Raw genomic sequence first — 21323 nt, 5'->3', positions numbered from 1 at the left:
GTCCCGGGCGCTGGCCTGGGCAGGGGTAGATGGAGCTTCGGGATTCAGGGCCCTCCGACTGCGATATTGGGAGGGTCCAGGTGTTGGGAGAGAAGCGGAGCGCCCCCCGGGGGACTCTCCCGGTGGGAAACAGGGCCGGCCGCCGCGGACCTGCGGCACAGGGCCGGTTCCAGGGCCTGGGGCGCGCGCTCCGCAGCCTGGTCCGCACCTACCTGAGCATCCGGTCCACCTCCGCCCGCTGCTCCGCCGCCTCCTCGGTGTTGAGCGCCTGCAGCTCCTTGAGGATGGGAGGGGTGTCATAGTCGTCTCCGTCCTCGGAACCCTCGTCCCCAGACAAGCGGCCCTTGGCGTGGCCGTTGGTGAGAGTATGGAAGACTGGCTTGGTGTCGGGGTCGGCCCCGTTCCCGGGGGACAGGGGCAGCGTCTCCAGCTTCACCCCGAAACTCGGGGATGGCAGCAACTCCTCTAAGGCCTGGACCAACACCTCTTTGGTGACCCCGGAGCTCAGCAGGGCGCTCAGGAGTTCTTGCTGGAGCGACGTGAGCTTGGACACCATTTTCCAAGGACAGAAGAAAAAGGGGGTGAGGGGGGTGGGTGAGTGCGAGAGAGGAGGGTGGAGGGGAGTTGCACGAGCGAACCCCAAGTCCAGGAACCCCTCCACCCTTCAGCCTCCAGACACCTGTTACTCCCCGGGGTCCCGGAGTCTCCTCCGAGAGGAGTCAGAAAACTTCTAACTTGCCATGATCGCCACCATTAGGCCATATAAGATATGCAAATTAGTGGGGAGGGCCCGGCTTTCGGCAAGATGCAAATGGTCGTGGGGAGGGGGGAAAAGCGAGAGAGGGAGAGCGTGAGGGGCAGACGTGGAGAGCTGGAGACCCGGGCCGGGAGCGGGGCTTGCCAGGGTCCATGGTACTCACGCTGGGGGGCTGAAGATCTTCTTGTACTGATTCTGTTTATCAGCCAAACTTTAGCTGACCTTTGGACTTGGTAAGCAAGTAGCTCGCAGCCTAGTGCGGGAGGCTCCGGGGCTTTTCCACCCGCCGCGAGTCCACTTTTAGTCTGTAGAGAAGAAGCTGCACTTCGGGGGTGCAGGTGAGAGCTGGAGGACGTTGGGGTGCCCCGGGAAGAAGGAGATAGAGGAGGATGAGAAGGGTAGAGGCTTTTTCTGACGCATCCCAGCCGACGCAGGTGGTGGGCAGGGAGAGCCAGCCAGGCGAGGAGAAGCTGACCCCTGGGGAATGGGCGCGGAGACTCAGGGGGAGCGGGGGTGTCAGGCGGGGTGAGTGTGGATCGCTGCGACCCCCTTTAGTTCCATCCGGGCTACTGTTCTGCAGACCCCAGGCCCTCACCAGACGAATCTGGAGGTTTGGATTTGCAGAACTGCTGGCCCCTAGAGCGTAGGCGAGCGAGAAAAGGCCTGGAGAACCTTTGGGAGGAGGCGTCCACTAATTTATGGTCAGGGGAGTAGCCAACGTTGAGCTCCCCCAGCAGCCGGGGCTGCACTGGCACCTGGCCGGCCGGGCCGCGGGGGAGCTGGCCGCCTGGGCCGCGCTCTCCTGCTTAAACCCAGAATATCAAAGCGCCTCCGCCTTCCCGGCAAAACTACAGTTGCCGGGCCTCCCTGCGAACAAGTGAAAGCAGAGCGCGGCCTGCAGCTGGCTGGCTGGAGCCGCGTGTCGCCGGCCCACTGCCTTCTGGCTTATTCGCAGCTCCAGGACGCGGCGGCTCCCGGGGCCAAGGACGGCGCTCAGCGACGCGAGGTCACCGCAGCAGTGGCGGGGGCAGCGGGCGCCCACGAAGCCGCTGAGGGAACGGAGGTGGTTGTGTTTTGTTTTTGTTTTTGTTTTTGTTTTTGTTTTTGTTTTTACCACCTTGGCCCGAGTCAGGAAGGAAGTCAGAACCTTTCAGCTCCCTGGGAGTTTCACCTGCATCTCCTCGGGGGCGCGGTGGGCGAAGAGGAGGCCTCCGGGGCCCCTGGACCTACAGGCTGGCCCTGACCCGCAGAAGAACAGGGCAAGGGACTTTTCAGTATCCACCTTTCACAGACCCATAGGTCCTGGAGCAGAGGACCCCCGACCCTCTCTAAGCCTCAGTTTTCTCATCCGTGAAATACTAATGCCAACAGTGCAGGGGGAGGGATGTTGTATACATCCATCCAGACCACCTGTGAAACCCTTGGTTTAATAATTGGTGTTCATGCTTTTCAGTCTAGGAAGGGGAGGAAGCCAGTTCCCAGGGGGAAAATCTACCCACCCCCACCCCCTGGGGCTCGGCTTCTCAGAATCCCGGATCCAGAGCTGGGCTTGGAGGGACTGGGAGATTAGGGACAAAAATTCAGAATCAGCAGGAATTTGCAAAGGAGCTTCTAATCAAATTCTACCATTCCCACCTTTAAAAGACAATTAGGAGGAAGTTGGGGCTAGTTCTGGGAAAAGAGGAATTTCAGCGAGAGGGAGGAAAGGTCAGCAGTTCTCATGCACTTGGTTCTGGATCAAATCTAGGTGTGTGTGAGCTGAAGCTCCAGGTGTGGCTGATCCAAGTTTGGCTGCTAAGGAGTGAGGCTGCCTCTTTTATTTCTACTTTATTTTTTGAGATTTTATTTATTTGTGAGACACACAGAGGCAGAGACATAGGCAGAGGGAGAAGCAGGCTCGCCGCGGGGATCCTGATGCAGGACTATCCCAGCACTACAGAATCTTGACCTGAGCCAAAGGCAGATGCTTAACCACTGAGCCACCCAGGCATCCTGAGGCTGCCTCTTTTAAAGGCTGGGTCTGCTGTGCTTTCCTGGGATATGTGCTGGGAGCCAGAAGGAAGGGGTTGATTGTGTGCAGGGAGCCTTGAGGGAGGTTTAAGTTATCTCAGGCTCTTTCCTTGAGAAAGAGGAAATAAGTTCATGGAAATGAGGACCCTCATTTCATCCTATTGTCGTTTAGTTTGTTGTGACATAAGGCAGATCCTTGTCCCTCACAATTCTGCCCAATGGGAGAACATTCTCTGCCTACCAAGCTCCCCTCAACCAGGATAATGAAGTGTTCAGAGTAAATACCCCTGGAGAACAATCTCTTTTTCTCTGTCTCTTACTTGCTCTCAAGATAGAAGCAGTCAAGTGTGATGAAGATCAGTTTCTGTGTTTAGCTGGGAAAACCCATTAAAAAACCAGCAATCACTTCCCTTGCAACAGCAAAGCTTTGATTTGTAGTTCCAGCTACTGAGTGCCAAGTCTGACTCAAGCTTCCTTATCTCTCAAAATTCAGGTGTTAGCAAGCCTATGCTTTCCCCTCTACCCCAATCCAACAATGTGAACCTATAAGAAGTTTTACTTTAATAGGGAAACGTTCCATGAGTGTCCAGGTACATATTTCAGTTTATCTGACTATATCCAGCAACATCCTATAATGCTCCTGCTCAGACCTACCTTGCTGCCTGGTATAATATGGGTGCTCACTAAGTAACGGCAACTATAGATCTGAGAGCAGATCCAATACCTACCTCCCCATATGGACGTTTAAAAAGAAAAGTATCTCAGCAGACAGTCATTCAGGATGTGGGTCATAAATGCTAATTAAATGAATTCTCTCCTCTCCTCAAACGCTTTGGTTAAAATTCTCCCAAATAGGGAAATGAGTACAGTTGAAATACTCTGGGTTTATGCTCCCCTCCCCTCCCCGCACCCACCCCCCACCCGGGATAAAATGGTGATGAACTGATATAGTTGCCTCCGTTTAAAGGTGGGAAAATAAAACAGAGGACGCTTTGAGGGGACACCTGGGTAGCTCAGTGTTTGAGCGGCTGCCTTTGGCTCAGGCCATGATCCCGGGGTCCTGGGATCTAGTCCTACATCAGGCTCCCCGCAGGGAGCCTGCTTCTCCCTCTGCCTATGTCTCTGCCTCTCTCTCTGTCTCTCATGAATAAAAAAAAAAAAAAAAAAAGGGCAGTGGTTCACAGCTCCTTGAATAAGTGAGGGGCTGGGGTGAGGCTCAGGACTTGTGAGCAGGGCTTTAGGATGGAAGGGAAGTCTCCAACTTTTAGTGTTTGGGAGATGGGAAGCTGAAATCTGGGCTTCTAGGAGGAGGCAGAAGCAAAGGATGCAGAGAAGAGAAATAGATGGTAGATGCTGAAATCAAACAGATCTAAATGTGAGTCTCAGATCTGCTGAACCAGCACTGGGATTTGGGCACTTTACATAATCATTCTGACCCTCAGTTTTCTTATGTGAAAAATGATAACAATACACCCTGCTGGGTTTTGTGTGAGGATTAAATGAGTAAGTAACTGCAGGTTTCCGAGGATGACCAGCTCGCTCATGTTTAGAAAGAAGCAGCACACCATGAAAACAGGCAAAGAAGTCAGGCAGCTGATCTCTTTGGGATCTTTCATTCCCAGCTTGTTTTTTAAAGAGTTACTGATTTTAAAGAGGTTATATTAAGTTCTTCTACTCAAATGATGCACCTGCAGGTCAAATCCCAAGATTTGCTGGGCGAAGTGCAGGCCCTGGTGTAAGATCATTTAAAATTCAGTTGGCTTATTACTCTATGAAGACCTTCTGAGCACTATCTTGGAAATTCCACAGAATGGCAAACGTGGTTCCAGTGGACTCAACTCTCCTGTAACTTCATAGCATAAGTGATATTCTTTTCCCACTCTTGGGCACACCATCTTCCCCCCACTTCCCACATGCTGCTTTGCTTACAGCAGCGAGAGCCTGGTCCTCTCCACCCTGTGCCATTCCACTCTCTAAGGCTCACCCATTGAACTGGCAGTCTCTAGAAGGCCTTAAAATGAAATCACATCTAGAGTAAAACATAAGTACTGTTCTATCCTGGTCTTGAGTGTGGGGGCGTTACTGTTAGCACTGTCACAGCCTAGAGAACATTCTAGACTGTAGGATTAGAGCCTAAGATCCTAGTTCTGGATACAATACTCCTTTCTGGAGGACTCTTCACCTTCCTAACAGCTTTAGTGAGCACCCTTCTCTGGGCTTATGATTCTGCCTTTGAGAAATGGCCAGTTAGCACCCTCACCCCATAAAATGTGAGGGAATAGATGAAACACAACTGGCAAACTGTTTATAATCTCTGACACTAAATGATGACATATATGGGGTATTGTACTCTTCTATTTGTATGTTTGAAATTTCCCATAATAATTTTTTTTCTAAGGTCTCAAAAAGTTCAATGAAAGTCTAATCTTGGAATCATGTCTAAATTCTTTTTTTTTTTAATATTTTTTTAAAATTTTTATTTATGATAGTCAGAGAGAGAGAGAGAGAGAGGCAGAGACACAGGGAGAGGGAGAAGCAGGCTCCATGCACCGGGAGCCCGACGTGGGATTCGATCCCGGGTCTCCAGGATCGCGCCCTGGGCCAAAGGCAGGCGCTAAACCGCTGCGCCACCCAGGGATCCCTCATGTCTAAATTCTAAGTTCTTACGATGCTCTGCCATAGTGGAATGAAGAAGATTATCAGACTATTCCATGTGGGCTTCACTGCACCCAACCAGGAGGAAATAGCACATTTCCCACTGGACCCCAATAAATTTTATGCTAAAAAATGGACATTGAGATGCTACTTATTAATTCAAAGAAAATAAAATGCCTCCACAAAATGAGAAGATTTCTCTTCAATAATCTCATGAATTCTCTTATTCATAAAAGCATTTCTTAAGAGAAAAAAAAAAAAAAAAGACCAGTTAGTACATATGACCATTTGAATTCCCTAGCTCTTTGACTTGACTTTTTTTTTAATTTTTTTTTAAATTTTTATTTATTTATGATAGTCACAGAGAGAGAGAGAGGCAGAGACACAGGCAGAGGGAGAAGCAGGCTCCATGCACTGGGAGCCTGATGTGGGATTCGATCCCGGGTCTCCAGGATCGCGCCCTGGGCCAAAGGCAGGCGCCAAACCGCTGCGCCACCCAGGGATCCCTGACTTGACATTTTTAATGGTTCCATACTACCAGGGTGTCCATTTCCAGGCCTTTGGGCAGGTGGCTTAAGAGCTCGGGCTAGACCTTTGTTCAGTGCTAAGCTATGGGACTTTTGAGCAGCCCTTGAAAAACTGCACCACAGACAGGAGTTTCCTTGAGGACAGGGACTATCTCATGTCTTCCTCCTCAATGCCAGGAGAAATGCCTGATACAAAGCATCTGTTCAATAAAATACCGATTGAATAAATGAACAAGTGATCATCTCTGGATGACACCAAGAAGGAGGATCTTTGTTTCCTTATGTGTACTGCTCAATTTTCCAAATTGTCAGCAATGAAGTTGTAGTTTAAAACTAAATACCAGGGATCCCTGGGTGGCGCAGCGGTTTGGCGCCTGCCTTTGGCCCAGGGCATGATCCTGGAGACCTGGGATCGAATCCCACGTCGGGCTCCCGGTGCATGGAGCCTGCTTCTCTCTCTGCCTGTGTCTCTGCCTCTCTCTCTGTGTGTGACTATCATAAATAAATAAATAAATAAATAAATAAATAAATAAATAAATAAAGAACTAAATACCAGGACAGCCCGGGTGGCTCAGTGGTTTAGTGTGGCCTTCAGCCCAGGGTGTGGTCCTGGAGACCTGGGATCGAGTCCCGCGTTGGGCTCCCTGCATGGAGTCTGCTTCTCCCTCTGCCTGTGTCTCTGCCTCTCTCTCTGTGTGTCTCTCATGAATAAATCAAATTTTATTTATTTTTTTTAAAGATTTATTAAATCTGGGAGCCTGACGTCAGGACTCCATCCCGGGACTCCTGGGCCAAAGGCAGGCACCAAACCACTGAGCCACCCAGGGATCCCCAATAAATAAAATTTTAAATAAAAATAAATAAAACTAAATGCCATTCTCAGACACAAAAGGGTATAAGCACTGTGTGATTCCATTTATATGAAATTAAACAGAAGAAGCAATCTATGGTCATAGAGGGTAACACTGAGGTTGCTCTGGGGAATGCATTCACAGGGATAGACCATCAGGGGGCTTTCTGGGGTGCTAGGAAAGTTCTCTATCTTGACATGGGAATGGTGGTCACAGCATCAGGCCACACATCTAGGACTTGTGCATGTTGTAAGTTATAACCTAGTGAAAAGTAAAATAAATAACTGCAGAGTGTAACAAATAAACAATGGAAGTCTCACTGCTCCCCAACTCTTTACAATTGTTGTGTGGCCCTTCCATTCACCATGTAGAGTTTCTCACTGTTAAAATCTACAGATAGGTATCTTCCAGGGGCTGGCAAACTTTTTCTATAAAGGGCCAGACAGTAAATACTTTAGGCTTTGTGGCCTTATGGTCTCTGTCACAACTACTCAGATCTGCTGTTACAGATGAGACATAAATTACTATGAGTGGCTGTGTTCTGATGAAACTATTTATAAAAACAACTGGTTGGGAGCACCTGGGTGGCTCAGTGGTTGAGCATTTACCTTTGGTTCAGGGCGTGATCCCGGGGCCCTGGGATCAAGTCCCGCATTGGACTCCCCACAAGGAGCCTGCTTCTCCCTCTGCCTGTGTCTGTGCCTTTGTTCTCTCATGTATAAATAAATAAAATACTTTTTTAAAAAAACCCACAAACTGGCTGGTTGGATTTGGCCTGTGAGCCACAGTTTGTCAACCCTTGGATAAAGCACTTACTTCTGCAAGTAGAAATCCAAAGATCTGAAGAGATCTTGTAGTCATCCCGTGTCATATTTTCAGGTTGGGGAAGCAGATTCAGGAAGAGGAAATGACTTTCCCAAGAGATACAGTACATTGCACAGGAGAAATCATAGCATTGGAGCCAAACAGACCAGCTGCTCTCTGGGGTGGGGTGAGGGGGTAAGGGTAGGGGTATGGCATTGGGCAAGTTACTTAATTTCTTTGAGTCTTTATATTATCACTGTATATAGATGGTGATAATAATGGAATTTATACCTTATAGGGCTAATGGAAGAATTAAATTAGATGACACAGGAGAACACCTCATATGGGAGCTGGCACAAGCAGGGCTTACCAACAAGACAAGTACTTCCTCAGTCAGAGGACATGACTCATGGCCTTCCTGCCTCTTCTTTCCCTGCCCCCCCCCCCCAAATATGCGCAGCTTCTGGTGTGAGTTCCTTGACAAATCCTACCAAGTGTTTGCTACGTGTGAAGTCATCTGGAGAGAGCTGTGAGCTAATAACAAATGGATATGGGAAGATCTCATATCCTACCAGCTCTCAGCTTTCTTTCTAGAAATTCCTTTCAGCTCTGTGCTTTCATTTACCAAACTATCAGATGCTATCAGATGATCTTCGCCAGGGAAACTCCTAAGGGTAGAGGAGATTTCTCTCATTTCAATTCAACAACACACACCCTTTTACAGGGTCATTTTTAGAAATAGGGTGTTCCCAGTACCTTGTAAAAGATTAAATTAAAAACTAGCAACCTAGTACGATATTAAACTAATAAATACTACACCTAAGCATGGAGAGCCTTCACCCCAGAGTAATAATCTATTCCTCCTCCTCCCACAGCCGTGAAAAGTGATTGGCAGTGAGCCCAGCACCCGGCAGGTACTCCATAAATATTTGTTGGATAAACGATGTGGGCTAGGATATGGTATTTAGAAAGGAAAAAAAAAAAAAAGAAGAAGAGTAATAATCTTTACTAAAATTTCTTGGAATCTGTTTTCAGATTAATATTCAAGTAAGTGTTAGTGAAGTGCCCTTGCTATATTGTCCTCTTCGCTTCTCACAAACCTATGAGACAGGCAGCATCATCCCCACTTTAATGATGAACAAATGGACACTCTGGGAGGGAAGGATTGGCCCAGTGACCCACAAATAGTTAAGGAGCAGAACGTGGGACTTGAATGGCAGACTGCCTAATCCTACGTCAGGTGCCTCCATCCTGGCTCTTTCTGGCAGCTTCCAAGCCCCCTAGCCACCCAGACAGGGGGAGGGAACACACAGAAGCACCCTGACCAGTCTCGGCACAGAGAGAAATCTTGTGATTGTGTGTGTGAGAGAGACACAGGTCAGTCTTTCCTGTCCAAGGAGATCTCTGCCACGTGAAGAACTTTAATATTTGAACTTTATATTTGAACAGGGTTTTATGGTGTGCAAAGAGCTCTCTCCTTTCATTTGATCCAAACAATAGTCCCATAAAGCAGGCAAGGCAGGCGTTACTCTTTGCGTTTCACAGATGAGGAAGCTGAGGCTCAGAAAGGAAAAATGAGGCCCGAAGATGCCAGAAGCACCATCTCTTGACCCAGGTCTTCTGAATCCGGATGCCAGTGTTTCCTCCACAACACGGTGTTTGTATAATGACAAGATGAGCATGGAGTGGAGCCCGGTAGCAGGTACAAAAACACAGGAGTAAGACCCGGCTGGAGACTCCCATTTCCACTCCTGATGTCATGCTTGAGGGATGGAAAAGCTGAAAAGGTGCCGGGAAAGGCATCAGGCCAGTCTTGCTACCCACTTGGTCTTACCCTGTGCCTCCCTGCACCCCCACCACCTGGTCTCCTCTGCTCCCGTGGTGGGCCCCGTGCTTGCTTTGCCTGCTGTGTTTGGGCAGGAGTGCCATCCATGCAACGCACCTTGGGCATGAGAGTGATCACTGGGGCCCCACGCTAAGGGATGGTACCCTTTAATGCTCTGGTGACTGGACACTGTCCCGGCTCGTAGGCCTGGGGGTAAAGAGCGCTGCAGGGTTGCTGAGTCAATTTGGCAAACATTTACTGGGCACTCACTACATGCCAGGCTCTGCAGTGGGTGTCCTGCCGCTGAGAGGAGCAAGATTCAGTACCTGCTCTAAAGGAGTTGTTTATATAGTGGGAAATAGAGATGTGGAAACCCTCCCATTTCCAGTTAGAAAGGAGCAGGCTTACTAATAGACACTGTGCTGACTGCTTTACAGAAAACTTCTCCTTTACACTTTGTAACAGCCCTGGGAGACAGTATTATCATTCCTACTTCTAGTGTTCTCAGCAGATGCTCCCAGAGGTTTAGCTGCAGAGAGCCTGTTGTTGCCCCTACCAAGCTGAAAATCAAAGCAGCACTGTCTGGCTTCCAGCACGGGTACTCGCCAAGGGGCAGACGCCGCAGGGGAATCCGCATGGACTTACAGTCAGGCTGATCTGGGTTCGAAATCTGTCTCTGCCACTTCCTAGGTGTGACCTTGGGTAAGGTGCCACTCTGACCTCAGTTTCCTCTTCTATAAAAAAGAAAACAGGGTAGGATTTAGCAGGAAAGAGAATATATGTAAACCGTCTGGCACAATTAATTAACAGAAGCGAGGGCTGATAATTTGGGGGAATTTAAGGGAACCGACAAAGTTCTATGGGGGCTCAAAACCCTGGAAGGACAAGTAGGATTTCGACAACAAGAAGTCAGAGAACATTTCAGGCAGAAAGAAGTGCTGAGCAAAGGCTTAAAGCCCAAACCAGATTTTGCAACTTCCCTGCAAACTTGTTTTAAAATTCCTGAGCCACAGGAAGCTTTCCTGATTTGTCCTATCCCTTCCAGTGATTCCCCGCTCCCCGCCCCCAACCTTCTGGGACCAGCTGAGGGCTCACTCCCTTAGGAAACCCCACTAACCTGGGAATGAATTCAGTGGTTCCCAATTGAGGCTGGTCTGGACGCCTAGGGGAGATCTGTCATTGTCTGGCAGGGCTGGCTTCGTGGATGGAATGTGCTTCGGGTTTAATGCTCTCTAGTCACTGTCCTAAAATTCTTAGTAATCTTAAAAATTTCTATTTGTAAGTGAGGACTGCTGGACCTGGAGCTTGCCTGCCTCCCGGGGCTTGGAGCCTCAGCTCACCAGATCCTGTCGCCTCCCTGACTTTCTGAGATGGAATTTTCGCTCTAGCTCCTGCACAACCCGATGTCCCGGCCCACCAGGCCTCTCTCCCCCAGTCCCACCAGGCAGCTATTGCTGCCCTCTGTGCCTTTTGGGGACCTATGGGCACGAGGAGGTTGGGATAGGCTGCTGCAGCTCTATGGTGTCTGGGGGCGGGGCGTGACACAGTGGCCACCCCTGACACAAGCTGGCAGTGCCATGGAGTATTAGGCAGACGCCTAGGATAGGCCTTCACCAACCCACATCGTTGTGGCACCTCTGGGGGTTGCCCATCTGCGATGACCTGGAGCAGCAGCAGGGGGAAGGGCACATGGGTGGCTTGATTTCCATGCCCTGAGCTGGGGCACAATGTTCTGGGCCAGTGGCTGCTCAGGGGGAAACTGACAGCTGGTGGGCTGAGTACATGTGTGCACACTAAGTCACAGAGCAGTCCCTACTAGCACCTCTGTTCCCCAGGGAATGTGATGTGAAGTAGCAAATAAAAATGGGGAGGGGAGGAAAGAGAATAAATCATTGAAGAATTGAAAATCTTTATATTTTAGTATTTTTATTTTTTAAAAAAAGATTTTATTTATTTATTCATGAGAGACACACAGAGAGAGGCAGAGACACAGGCCAAAGAGGGGGAAGCAGGCTCCCTGTGGGGAGCCCAGTGTGGGACTTGATCCCAGGACTCCAGGATCACCTGAACCAAAGGTAGATGCTCAACCACTGAGCCACCCAGGTGCCCTATTTTAGTATCTTTTTTTTTTTAAATTTTTTTTTAATTTTTTTTATTTATTTATGATAGTCACACAGAGAGAGAGAGAGAGAGGCAGAGACACAGTCAGAGGGAGAAGCAGGTTCCATGCACCGGGAGCCCGATGTGGGATTCGATCCCGGGTCTCCAGGATCGTGCCCTGGCCAAAGGCAGGCGCCAAACCGCTGCGCCACCCAGGGATCCCTATTTTAGTATCTTTAATAACACTTCTTCCCCCTGCTTTTTTGAACAAAGGTTCCCCCATTTTCATTTTGCACCAAGCCCCACCATGTCAGTAGTCTAAAGAGGTTTTGTATTGTCACAGCTAGAGGCTGCTATAGCATCTGGAGGGTAGAGACCAGGATGCTGCCAAACACCCTGTAATGCATAGGACAGCCTCTTCAACAAAGAATTATCTGACCCCCAAAGTCAACAGTGCCAAGATTTGGAACCCTGGGCTATTTGCTGGTTCTTTCTGCTTCTGGTATCCTCTGTGCCTCTCAGCTCTTTGCCCATGTGGTTGAAATGACCTCAGCAGCTGTCTAGATGGGGCAGCAGGGGCTCCTCAGAGGGAGGGTTGCATTTTTATTTATCTTTGTGTTGCCAGGTCCTAAGGCCATGTCAGCACTTACTAGGTTGTCAGCACTCATGAACTGGGCTGACCATCGGAGTCAATGAACTTACTTTCTCTCATTTAACCTGCCATTTATGCGTTTGTTGGAAGCATGAAGGCACTTTTAGCTCTTCAGAGGCACTAAGTGATTCTGCTTCATCTCCTCTAAGTGGATCACAAGTATCTAAAGCTACAGGACTTTCTGGGGTTAGAAAGTTTCTCTGCCTTCCCAGCAGTTTGATGCCATGGACATAAATCCCAAAACCCTGAAATACAACCACAGAAAGCACTCAGCTGGTTTGACATTGCTAAGTATATCCTGTATACCTTTCCAGGCTGGACTGTATCTATTCCCCCCTCTTTTCTTTTTTTCTGTTGCAAAAAGTAAGCTGATTAATAATTGAAGGTTAGGCAGCCTGCCATGTTTGTCATAATTTTTCCTCTTAAATTTTTTTCATTTTTTGTGAAGATAGAAAAAGGGCACTTAGCAAATCTGAATTTGTATAATAAAGCTTTCAACTGTTATAGAAATCATAGACAAGCAAGTGTACATGAAAAACATCAAAATATTATCCAGCTGAATAGTGACTGCTGCACTTTCACTAAGATGTATTTGAACAATCGGTGTGTAGGGGGTTTATGTTGTGGGTTTTTTTTTTATTGTTGTGTTGTTTTTTATTTTTGTGGAAGCACTTGCTATTTAGAACTGCCAAAGTATATGTTCAGCAGTGTGCCCAGGCTTAAAGGTGTAAATGGGACAAAATAAATTGTGAAAGGAAGTGTAGTTGACTGAAAACTACAGTTGTAATAAGTCTTCCACTTTTTATAGGATTTTTGAGCACACAATTATGCAAATATTTTAATGTTTATTAATGTTTACAGTGGAATTGTGAATAAGTTTTCAATGGACTATCTTATCCCTTGACAAAAATATTTTGTCTTTTTTCTATGTAATTTCAGAGTTTTTATTTTGTTACAAAAAGACAAAAATGAAATATATAACAACAATGAAGTTATTTAACAAGATTTCTAAAGCTGAAAATTTTGTGTAAAATAAGGTATTATCTTGCAACTTGTTAAATATATTTATTCAGACATTGGATGTTGTGTTTTTATGTATTTTTAAAAATATTTATAAAATTGAAAAAAAGAAAAAAACAAAAACAAAAACTTTCTAACTCTTGCGGGCTGCTCAGCGGCGTTGAGAATGAGCCCAGCATGCGACTGGCCCTCCGGAAAGCGCTTGCTTACTAACTGATTCCACCTCTCTGCCTGTCCAAGGCCCGGACCACATTCACTTATTCATTCAGCAAGCGTCTATCAAGCGCTTACTCTACGTGAACTGCTGGGAGTTAAAAGATGTCAAAGGCATAGCTCCTACCTTTAAGGCGTTCAGACCGGCCAGGGAGTCAGAGAGTCTTCTAACTCAGTGTAATTACACAGCACAGTTTCTGTGAAACTAGCCTTCAGAAGACTGATAATGATACAACAGAAAAGAGAGCCGATCCATGACCCCATTTCTCAGGGAATGCCCTCAAGCTGTGTTGGGTCTCACTGGCATTAGTGGCACTTTGTTTGCCTGCCGGTACCTGTCTGTGTGGGGGCACATTTCTCCTACGGGGCGGGGTGGTGTGCAGCAGTGAGGAAAGCTGGGGAAGGCCTGGCCTCCCTGAGCTTTCACTCCAGCGAGCCTGGGAGACTGACAGCACAACCAACAATGAGCAGGTGCAGCACAGGTCTCGGGAGGGCCCCAATGGAGAAAGATCAAAGGGCAGCAAAGTGAAAGGGTATGTGGGAGACACTTGGTAATGAGAGGTCTTCCCAGGGAAGACTTTTCAAGGAAGTGGCATAGGGCTAAAAATCGGGCTCCGTGTAGTTTCTCAGCTTTGGCAGCACCCTCTCAGCTCAGGCCCTGGCTGCCCAGAAATGCCCTCTGAGTGCAGTCAGAGGCAGTGACTGTTAATAGGAATGAGTTGAATAAAGTGTTAGTTGTTAAGGTGGTTTTTTTTTTTAAGATTGTATTTAATTATTCATCAGAGACACACAGAGAGAGGCAGAGACATAGGCAGAGGCAGAGGCAGAAGCAGGATCCCTGCAGGGAGCCTGATGCGGGACTCCTCCCAGGACCCCGGGACCATGACTTGAACCAAAGGCAGATGCTCAACCACTGAGCCCCCCAGGTACCTCAAGAGGAATTTCTTTAAAGCAGTCATCTGTACATGGTTCTCCCGACTATTCCTCTCAGTTAAACTAAAAAAATTCAAGCACCTCAATCCTATTATTGGTATTAAGCAATTCATATGCTCACTACATGCACTACTCTACTAATACTTTATGCTCATTACGAAGCAAATAGGAAAATTAAAAAGACTGCAGGAGTTAACACAAACATGAAAGCAAGACTTCATGTTTTCATCCCATCCCTGCAATGTACTACCCTGCATGCTCTGCTCTGGGGCCCCTGTTCCAATGCATTAGAGTGCTACATTCTATTCTATTCTATTCTATTCTATTCTATTCTATTCTATTCTATTATTTTATTATTTTATTTTTTAATTTAATTTTAATTTTTTTAATGATAGTCACACACAGAGAGAGAGAGAGAGAGAGAGAGGGAGGGAGGCAGAGACACAGGCAGAGGGAGAAGCAGGCTCCATGCACCGGGAGCCTGACGTGGGATTCGATCCCAGGTCTTCAGGATCGCACCCTGGGCCAAAAGGCAGGCGCCAAACCGCTGCGCCACCCAGGGATCCCTTTAATTTTATTTTAAAATAGGGAAAGCCTGGCTAGAGATCACCAGATGTCTGCCTCTCAGGAATTTTTTAAGATTTGGAAAAAAAAAGGGGAAATTGACTGGAGGCATAGGATGAGAGAAAGATTCAAAGGAAGAAGAGGAGGATAGTGAGAAAAAGAGAGAAGACTGATACAATTTTAAAGGGAAAGGAGGAAAGATAAAAGGTAGGGAAAGAAGGAAAGAGGAAGGAAGGAAAGAAGGAAGAAAGAAAGGAAGGAAGGTAGGTGTGGGGGAGGCGGACAGGTAAAGGGTAAAGGCAAAATGTCCCCAAGATGCCACTGGATAGAGACGGCATAGATGTTCTCAGGCTGGCCTTTGCCCAGACCTCATAGCGTTGTAAGAACATCCTGTCACAGTTCATAGGCTGGACCTTGGCCCCTTTGCCCACATTCAGAATCACCAGCTAATGAAGTGGGTGTTATTTTCTGGTCCTTCTCGCTTACCCTATGGCCAGTTCCCTTCTGTGGCTTTCACTTAGCAGTGGTGTCAGGAGTGATGGAGAGGTTGACTTTTCCCATCACTGTCCCACACACCTCATTAACTTCTCCTTGTAGCTGGAGGTGCTTGTTATGGATTGGGCAAGCTGATGGGTTCTTCAGAGAGCAGAAGAATGCACAGTTTCCCAGAAGCTCCTGATCTAGGGTTGGCTCCTGCAGGACAGGGTGGACAATCTTCTGGTTTATAGAGTTAATGGAAGAAAGTCATTTTGGAAGCTCCCAGGAGCCCTGAGCACTTTCTTTTTAGAGTCTTGCTTTGAAGACAATGGAATGAGACAAGGTGCTTGAGTGTAGAACTAATCAAAGAATACAAAACCACCAAACAAACTTACACAAAATGAAAACTCAAGCAATGCTCATCGAAGGCTTATTTCAAATTTGATCTAGCCCTGGGCCAGGAGGCATGCAATATTTGTTGAATAAATGAATGGCAAATTTTCACAATAATCCTGTGATGATACAAGGTAACGAAGGCCCAAGGAGTTGAGTGCCCAAGGTCCATGCACAGAGTAAGCAGGTGACAGAGTCCTGTCCTCCATTGTCACAGGGTCACGGCTTCCAGGCAGTCCTTTTTTTTTTTTTTAAGATTTTATTTATTTATTCATGAGAGACACAGAGAGAGAGAGAGGCAGAGACACAGGCAGAGGGAGAAGCATGCTCCCTATAGGGAGCCTGATGTGGAACTCAAACCCAGGACCTAGGGATCACACCCTGAGCCAAAGGCAGACACTCAACCACTGAACCACCTAGGTGCCCCCATGCAGTCTTTTTGTTACATTTGGGAAAATCTGCCACTTGCCTAGATGCTCTGGGCAAGTCATTCCTTTAGTCCATTTATATTATGCATCCATGAGAAGACAGGCATGGTGCTGGGCATGAGGTGGGGTGAAGCATGAAGCTGCAAAGCTGGCCTCTGCCCTCAGGAATCATACAACCCAACAGGTCTCCTAGAGTCCGTGATGACCTCAGGGACCCCTAAACCCATCATCTTTATTCACTATTGTCATTCATGCCTCATTATTAAACATTTTTTAATCTATGTGAGTGTTCACTTAAAAAAAGACACTTGTTTTTTAAATTATAAAACTTATAAACATAACCATATGATCCAACAATTCCACTTCTAGATTTATACCCCAAAGAATCAAAATCAGGGTCTCAACGAGACATTTGTACATCCATCTTCACAGCAGCATTATCCCCAACAGCCAAAAGGGGGAAGCAACCCAAGTGTCCATCAATGGATAGATGGATAGTCAAAATGTGCTATGTACATACCATGGAATATTATTCAGCCTTACAAAGGAAGTAAATATGGACACATGCTATAACATAGATGAACCTTGAGGACATTATGCTGAGTGACATAAGTGAGTCACAGAAGACAAATGCTGTATTACTCCACTTGTATGAGATACTGACTATAGTCAAATTCATAGAGACAAAGTAGAATGATGTTTGCAGGGGTGGGAGGGATGGGGAGTTAGTGTTTAATGGGTGTAGCGTCTCAGTTTTGCAAGGTGAAAAAAATTCTAGAGATGGACAGTGGTGATGGTTGCACAAGAGTGTGAATATATTTAATACTGCTGAACTGTACATTTACAAATGATCAAGATGTATACTTTTAAAAACCAAAATAGGATTTCTGATTCCTTCTTTTCCACTGTGTACTCACTCCTCCACCAAGAGGAAGCACATGGGCAGTGGGGACACATGGCTGGGTATGAATTTCCATTCCACCCCTTACTGTCTATGACCATGGGCTAGTGACTTTACCTTCCCGAATCTTGGTTTCTTGGCATGAAAATGGGTATGCTATTATTGTCAGGACTTAAGAAGAAGTGTGGCAGATGCTTAGTACATGGAATACATACAATAAAGGCTGACTGTGGTTGTTCTCTGGTAGCTTCCTCTATGACCTGGGCTCTGTGAACAGTCAGGGCTCAAGGAAGTCCACAGCAAGGGAGGGAGGTAGCACCTCCTGGGAGGTGATATGGTTGTACTTGCAATGTGAGTACATCTTTCCACAGAGGGGCTGGCTAGGAACAAGTGATTAAGAAGGCACTACCTTTATCTTTTCAGCAGTCAAGAGAAGCTTTAATATATAGATGTCCTTTTCAAAACAATAGATCCTCAGAGTGAAAACTCATAATGTGAACTTTTAGGAACAGGTGACAGGCAGAATCCAGAAAATACTTTAGGACCCAGGTTACACGGATAGGTAACCATAGGGGGTGCTCAGGTAGCTCAGTGGGTTAAGTGTCTGTTTTCAGCTCAGGTCATAACCCCGGGGTCCTGGAACTGAGCCCTGTGTTGGGCTCCCTGCTCAGCGGGGAGACTGCTTCTCCCTCTTCCCCTCCCCCTGCTCATTGCCTCTCTCTCTCTTTCTCTCTCTCTGTCTCTCTCTCCTCCCTCAAGTAAATAAATAAAGTCTTTAGGGAAAAAAAATAAAAAAGAAAGATACTGGGGGAGTGGAATATGTGCTCCACTTGGCATCAAGAGACCTGAGTCCAACATCTGCCTTATGGTTTTGTGTAACCTTGAGTCATGCATATTATAAACTCTTTGAGACTCAGTTTCCTTGTCCAGAAAGTTGGCATTATATTGCATATCATGTGAGATTAGCATGAGGATTAAGGTAAATCTTACAAGATTAGCATGAGGATTTAAGGTTTGTAAACGTGCTTTGCAAACCGTAAAGCTCTAAAGCAGGTGCAAATGATTGTTACTGATTTTTTTGTATCAACGGATTTGTGCCAATGTCCTGCCACACAGGCTGATGCAGTACTGGAATCTTATTTTGTTTTTTTGGGAATGGAAATAACTTGCTTTTTTTGTTCCTCATAATACATAATTATTACAGAAATTAAAGCAAAATGAGAAAGCATCAGTTTCGTTAAACTCAGTGCTGTTGATACTTTTTCATCCTTATTTATTGATTTAAAGATATCTCAATACATTAAGTGAAAAAAAGGTTTCAAACATTTTTATAGTGTGATCCTATTTATAGCTTATAAAGTTCTATTAATCAAGAGTCAGTGATGATAATAAACATACAAGACACTACATTAAGATCATATGATCTTTTAGGACTTTTATAATTCTGAAATTCTATCCATTATTTCTAAAGAGCCTTTCGTATTTAAACTAGAATAGGGTTCTAGTTAGGACCTAGGTTCTACATGGGTAAAATGAGGTTAATATAGTGTAAATTCATGGTTTTAGTGAAGATTAAATTAGATAATGCACAGCAATGTCACATTAGTTGCTATTATTGTCAGTAAGAATACATTAAATAAGTAATTTCATTCCTTGCATCTGCAAAGAACTTGCTTACTGATTACCAATGGGTAGTTGATCTGATTAACTCATGATGAGCTGAGATAAATAACGTAGATGGTTTTAGATCCTAGGATTCTCAATTTACCAGGTGTGAATGTAGAGCAGAAGAAAGGATGATTGTATGAAGACACTTCGAAGGTCGGGGGTAGTGGACCCACTGTGGCTTCTCTGGTCTAAACTTTAACCATGATTCCTGAGATTTCATGTGACTTTCTCCCCATCTCCCTGTCCAAAGATGCTTGAGGGTTACTGCTAGATTGGCTAATGCGTGAGGAATAGTACCTTTTTCTCCAAACTCTGCCAATGACAGGAAACTTATTATGGGATCCATCTCATCATTCCAGAGCAAAGAAGTTTGTCCATTTACTCTGATTCTAAAGCCTTATCCTACCATTGTCAGATAAAGAGATTATTAAATGTTCTACACTTGATACTTGGGACCAAACAAGAGGCATATACACTGGTTTTTGAAGGTCAGAAGTTATTTTTTAAAACAGCATTTGCTACCACAGGGAATTTTTTCTGTATCAAGGAAAAGCTGTTTAAACACACACACACACACACACACACACACACACACACACACACACACACACAGTGTTTTCAATGAATGGTATACAAAACAATTGGGACTTTAGCCACAACAAAAATGCGTCACCTTTTAGGTGGTCTCTGAGGTTTACTTTCTAAAAACTGTTTTTGAGGAGCTGCCAAGTTTTGGTTTTGTTTTTTTTCCTCTGATCACTGCTGGCTGAGTAAGGACTTCAGGCTGTTTACCTGAGGGAGAGCTTTAGATATGGTTATTTGTGTGGCATTGTATCGAGGCCCTCAAATATTTGCCGGGAGGTTTGGTGGAAAATGTCTAGACCAGTGCAAACACTGTGGGCCCCAGAGAAATCCAAGAGGCTCAAAAGGACCATTCAAGAACCCCTGCTCTGTCCTGTTGTCACTCCCAGGAAGCCCTCGGAAACTTTGTCAGGCTGGATGAGCCAGCCCACTGAGGAGACCAGAAAGGGTCCAAGCCGAGAAAAAGATTCTGATTTTACCACTGCTTTCATTCATCCAGGAGAGGTACCCTGGAAAACCAACCTACCAGTTGGGAACACTGGCTACCAACCCTAGCTCTGCTACTCTCTTGCTGGATCACTTCGGGAGATCACTAGCCCTCTCTGAGCTCTGGTATTATTAGTTTTGAGATGAGGAGATTGAGCAAAATGATCTCGAAGGTCCTTGTCTTCAGTCCTGTCTGTTGAGAGAACGTCTTAGTTGTAGTCACTGGGCCAGGCTGGCAGAGGCCCAGGCTCTCTGTGAGATGTTTTAAAAACTTTGACTTAGGAATCCTCATTGCAATCTTGTAAGGTGGGCAGCGTTATCCCCCTTTTACACACATCATATTTATAGCAAGAGGCTCCAAATCCACCTCCCCTCAGTTCCAGAGCCCAGTGTCCTGGAACTGTACCTCCACCTCTGGGGGTGATGTTCTGCATTTTATAAAGCACATCTATACAGCCAGATTATGAAGATGAGTAGGTCAGAGCACAGAGTGCTTAAGTGATGTGCCCCGAATCTCTTGGCTAGAGGGTGGCAAATGTGGGGCTGGAAACCAGGTGCGCTGACAAAAAAACCAGGGCTTTCCCCACTGCACAATATTGCTTGTGCGGCACTCTGTGGTGGACTTGTTTTGTAAAATTTTTGGATACCAACTCCCCCAAGATGGGGCAAGGGAGGGGCAAGCCACAGGTCGCTCCCTTTATTGTTTTTTTTTTTATTTTTATTTTTTTTATTTATGATAGTCACAGAGAGAGAGAGAGAGGCAGAGACACAGGCAGAGGGAGAAGCAGGCTCCATGCACCGGGAGCCCGATGTGGGATTCGATCCCGGGTCTCCAGGATCGCGCCCTGGGCCAAAGACAGGCGCCAAACCGCTGCGCCACCCAGGGATCCCTCCCTTTATTGTTTATACACAGCTTCCTACTTCCTTCCCCAACCTTGCCTTTTCTGCAATCTCTCCCAATTCCATGAATGGCGATTCCATCTTTCCACAAGCTCATGCCCCAAACAAGAACTCAATGGCATCCCTTCTCATTCAGAGCAAAAGCCCTACACGAGGTACTTGAGCCTCCTCATCGTTCCTGGAACACACCTTACACATTCCTGCCTAAGGACCTTTGCACTTGTTGTTTCCCTGCCCTGGGACACTCTTTCCCCAGATACCTTCACAGCTTACCCTTCATCTCCCTCAAGTCTCTACTGACTTCTCATCTTCTCCAGCATCTAGAGCAATGCTTAGCACTTAGTAGGTCTCAATGATTTTTTTTTTTTAAATGAATGAATGAATGAAACTTCTCTGGTCCCTGACAGTATTTGAATTTCAGCCCTGCTGGGCCTCATCTTTTTGTGATCTGCAGAACACAGCATTTTTACCACAATCTCCTGGCCATTCTTCTGAGGTATGGTTCATTTATCTCAGCCTCTTCACCTGAACTACCTTCACCTCTTCTACCTAAGAAGTTCTCCAAAGAGGCTTGCTT

General features: G+C 46.3%; 1 protein-coding gene and 2 long non-coding RNA genes across 8 annotated transcripts in view; 1 reads left to right on the top strand and 2 right to left on the bottom strand.

Annotated features, from left to right (window-relative positions):
- The window catches only part of HNF1B (HNF1 homeobox B), a 55784-nt gene extending 54580 nt beyond the window's left edge, over nucleotides 1-1204 (bottom strand). For 2 of the 5 annotated variants that reach the window (XM_041723883.1, XM_041723885.1), the window contains exon 1: nucleotides 213-1202. In XM_041723883.1, the coding sequence (XP_041579817.1) occupies nucleotides 213-556 (344 nt within the window). In that variant the 5' untranslated portion in view covers nucleotides 557-1202. Of the gene's footprint in view, nucleotides 1-212 lie in introns of all 5 variants that reach the window. The other 3 variants (XM_041723882.1, XM_041723884.1, XM_041723886.1) reach the window with 2 other exon arrangements.
- On the top strand, nucleotides 870-9319 carry LOC121472633. Of its 2 annotated transcripts, none has more exons than XR_005982962.1 (2): nucleotides 870-990; nucleotides 9150-9319. It is a non-coding gene; the product is annotated as an uncharacterized LOC121472633 (long non-coding RNA). The 2 variants fall into 2 exon arrangements; XR_005982963.1 differs by having other exon boundaries at nucleotides 979-1095.
- LOC121472632 lies at nucleotides 9019-10671 on the bottom strand. The gene is made up of 3 exons (XR_005982961.1): nucleotides 10547-10671; nucleotides 10075-10163; nucleotides 9019-9383 (listed from the first exon to the last, which is right to left on the bottom strand). It is a non-coding gene; the product is annotated as an uncharacterized LOC121472632 (long non-coding RNA).
- Between the last annotated feature and the right edge of the window lie 10652 nt (nucleotides 10672-21323).

The sequence above is a fragment of the Vulpes lagopus genome, chromosome 12 (genome assembly GCF_018345385.1).
Source record: "Vulpes lagopus strain Blue_001 chromosome 12, ASM1834538v1, whole genome shotgun sequence".
Lineage (NCBI taxonomy): Eukaryota > Metazoa > Chordata > Mammalia > Carnivora > Canidae > Vulpes > Vulpes lagopus.
The sequence above is the reverse complement of the archived record's forward strand: the minus strand, read 5'-3'. Positions and strand labels throughout refer to the sequence as shown.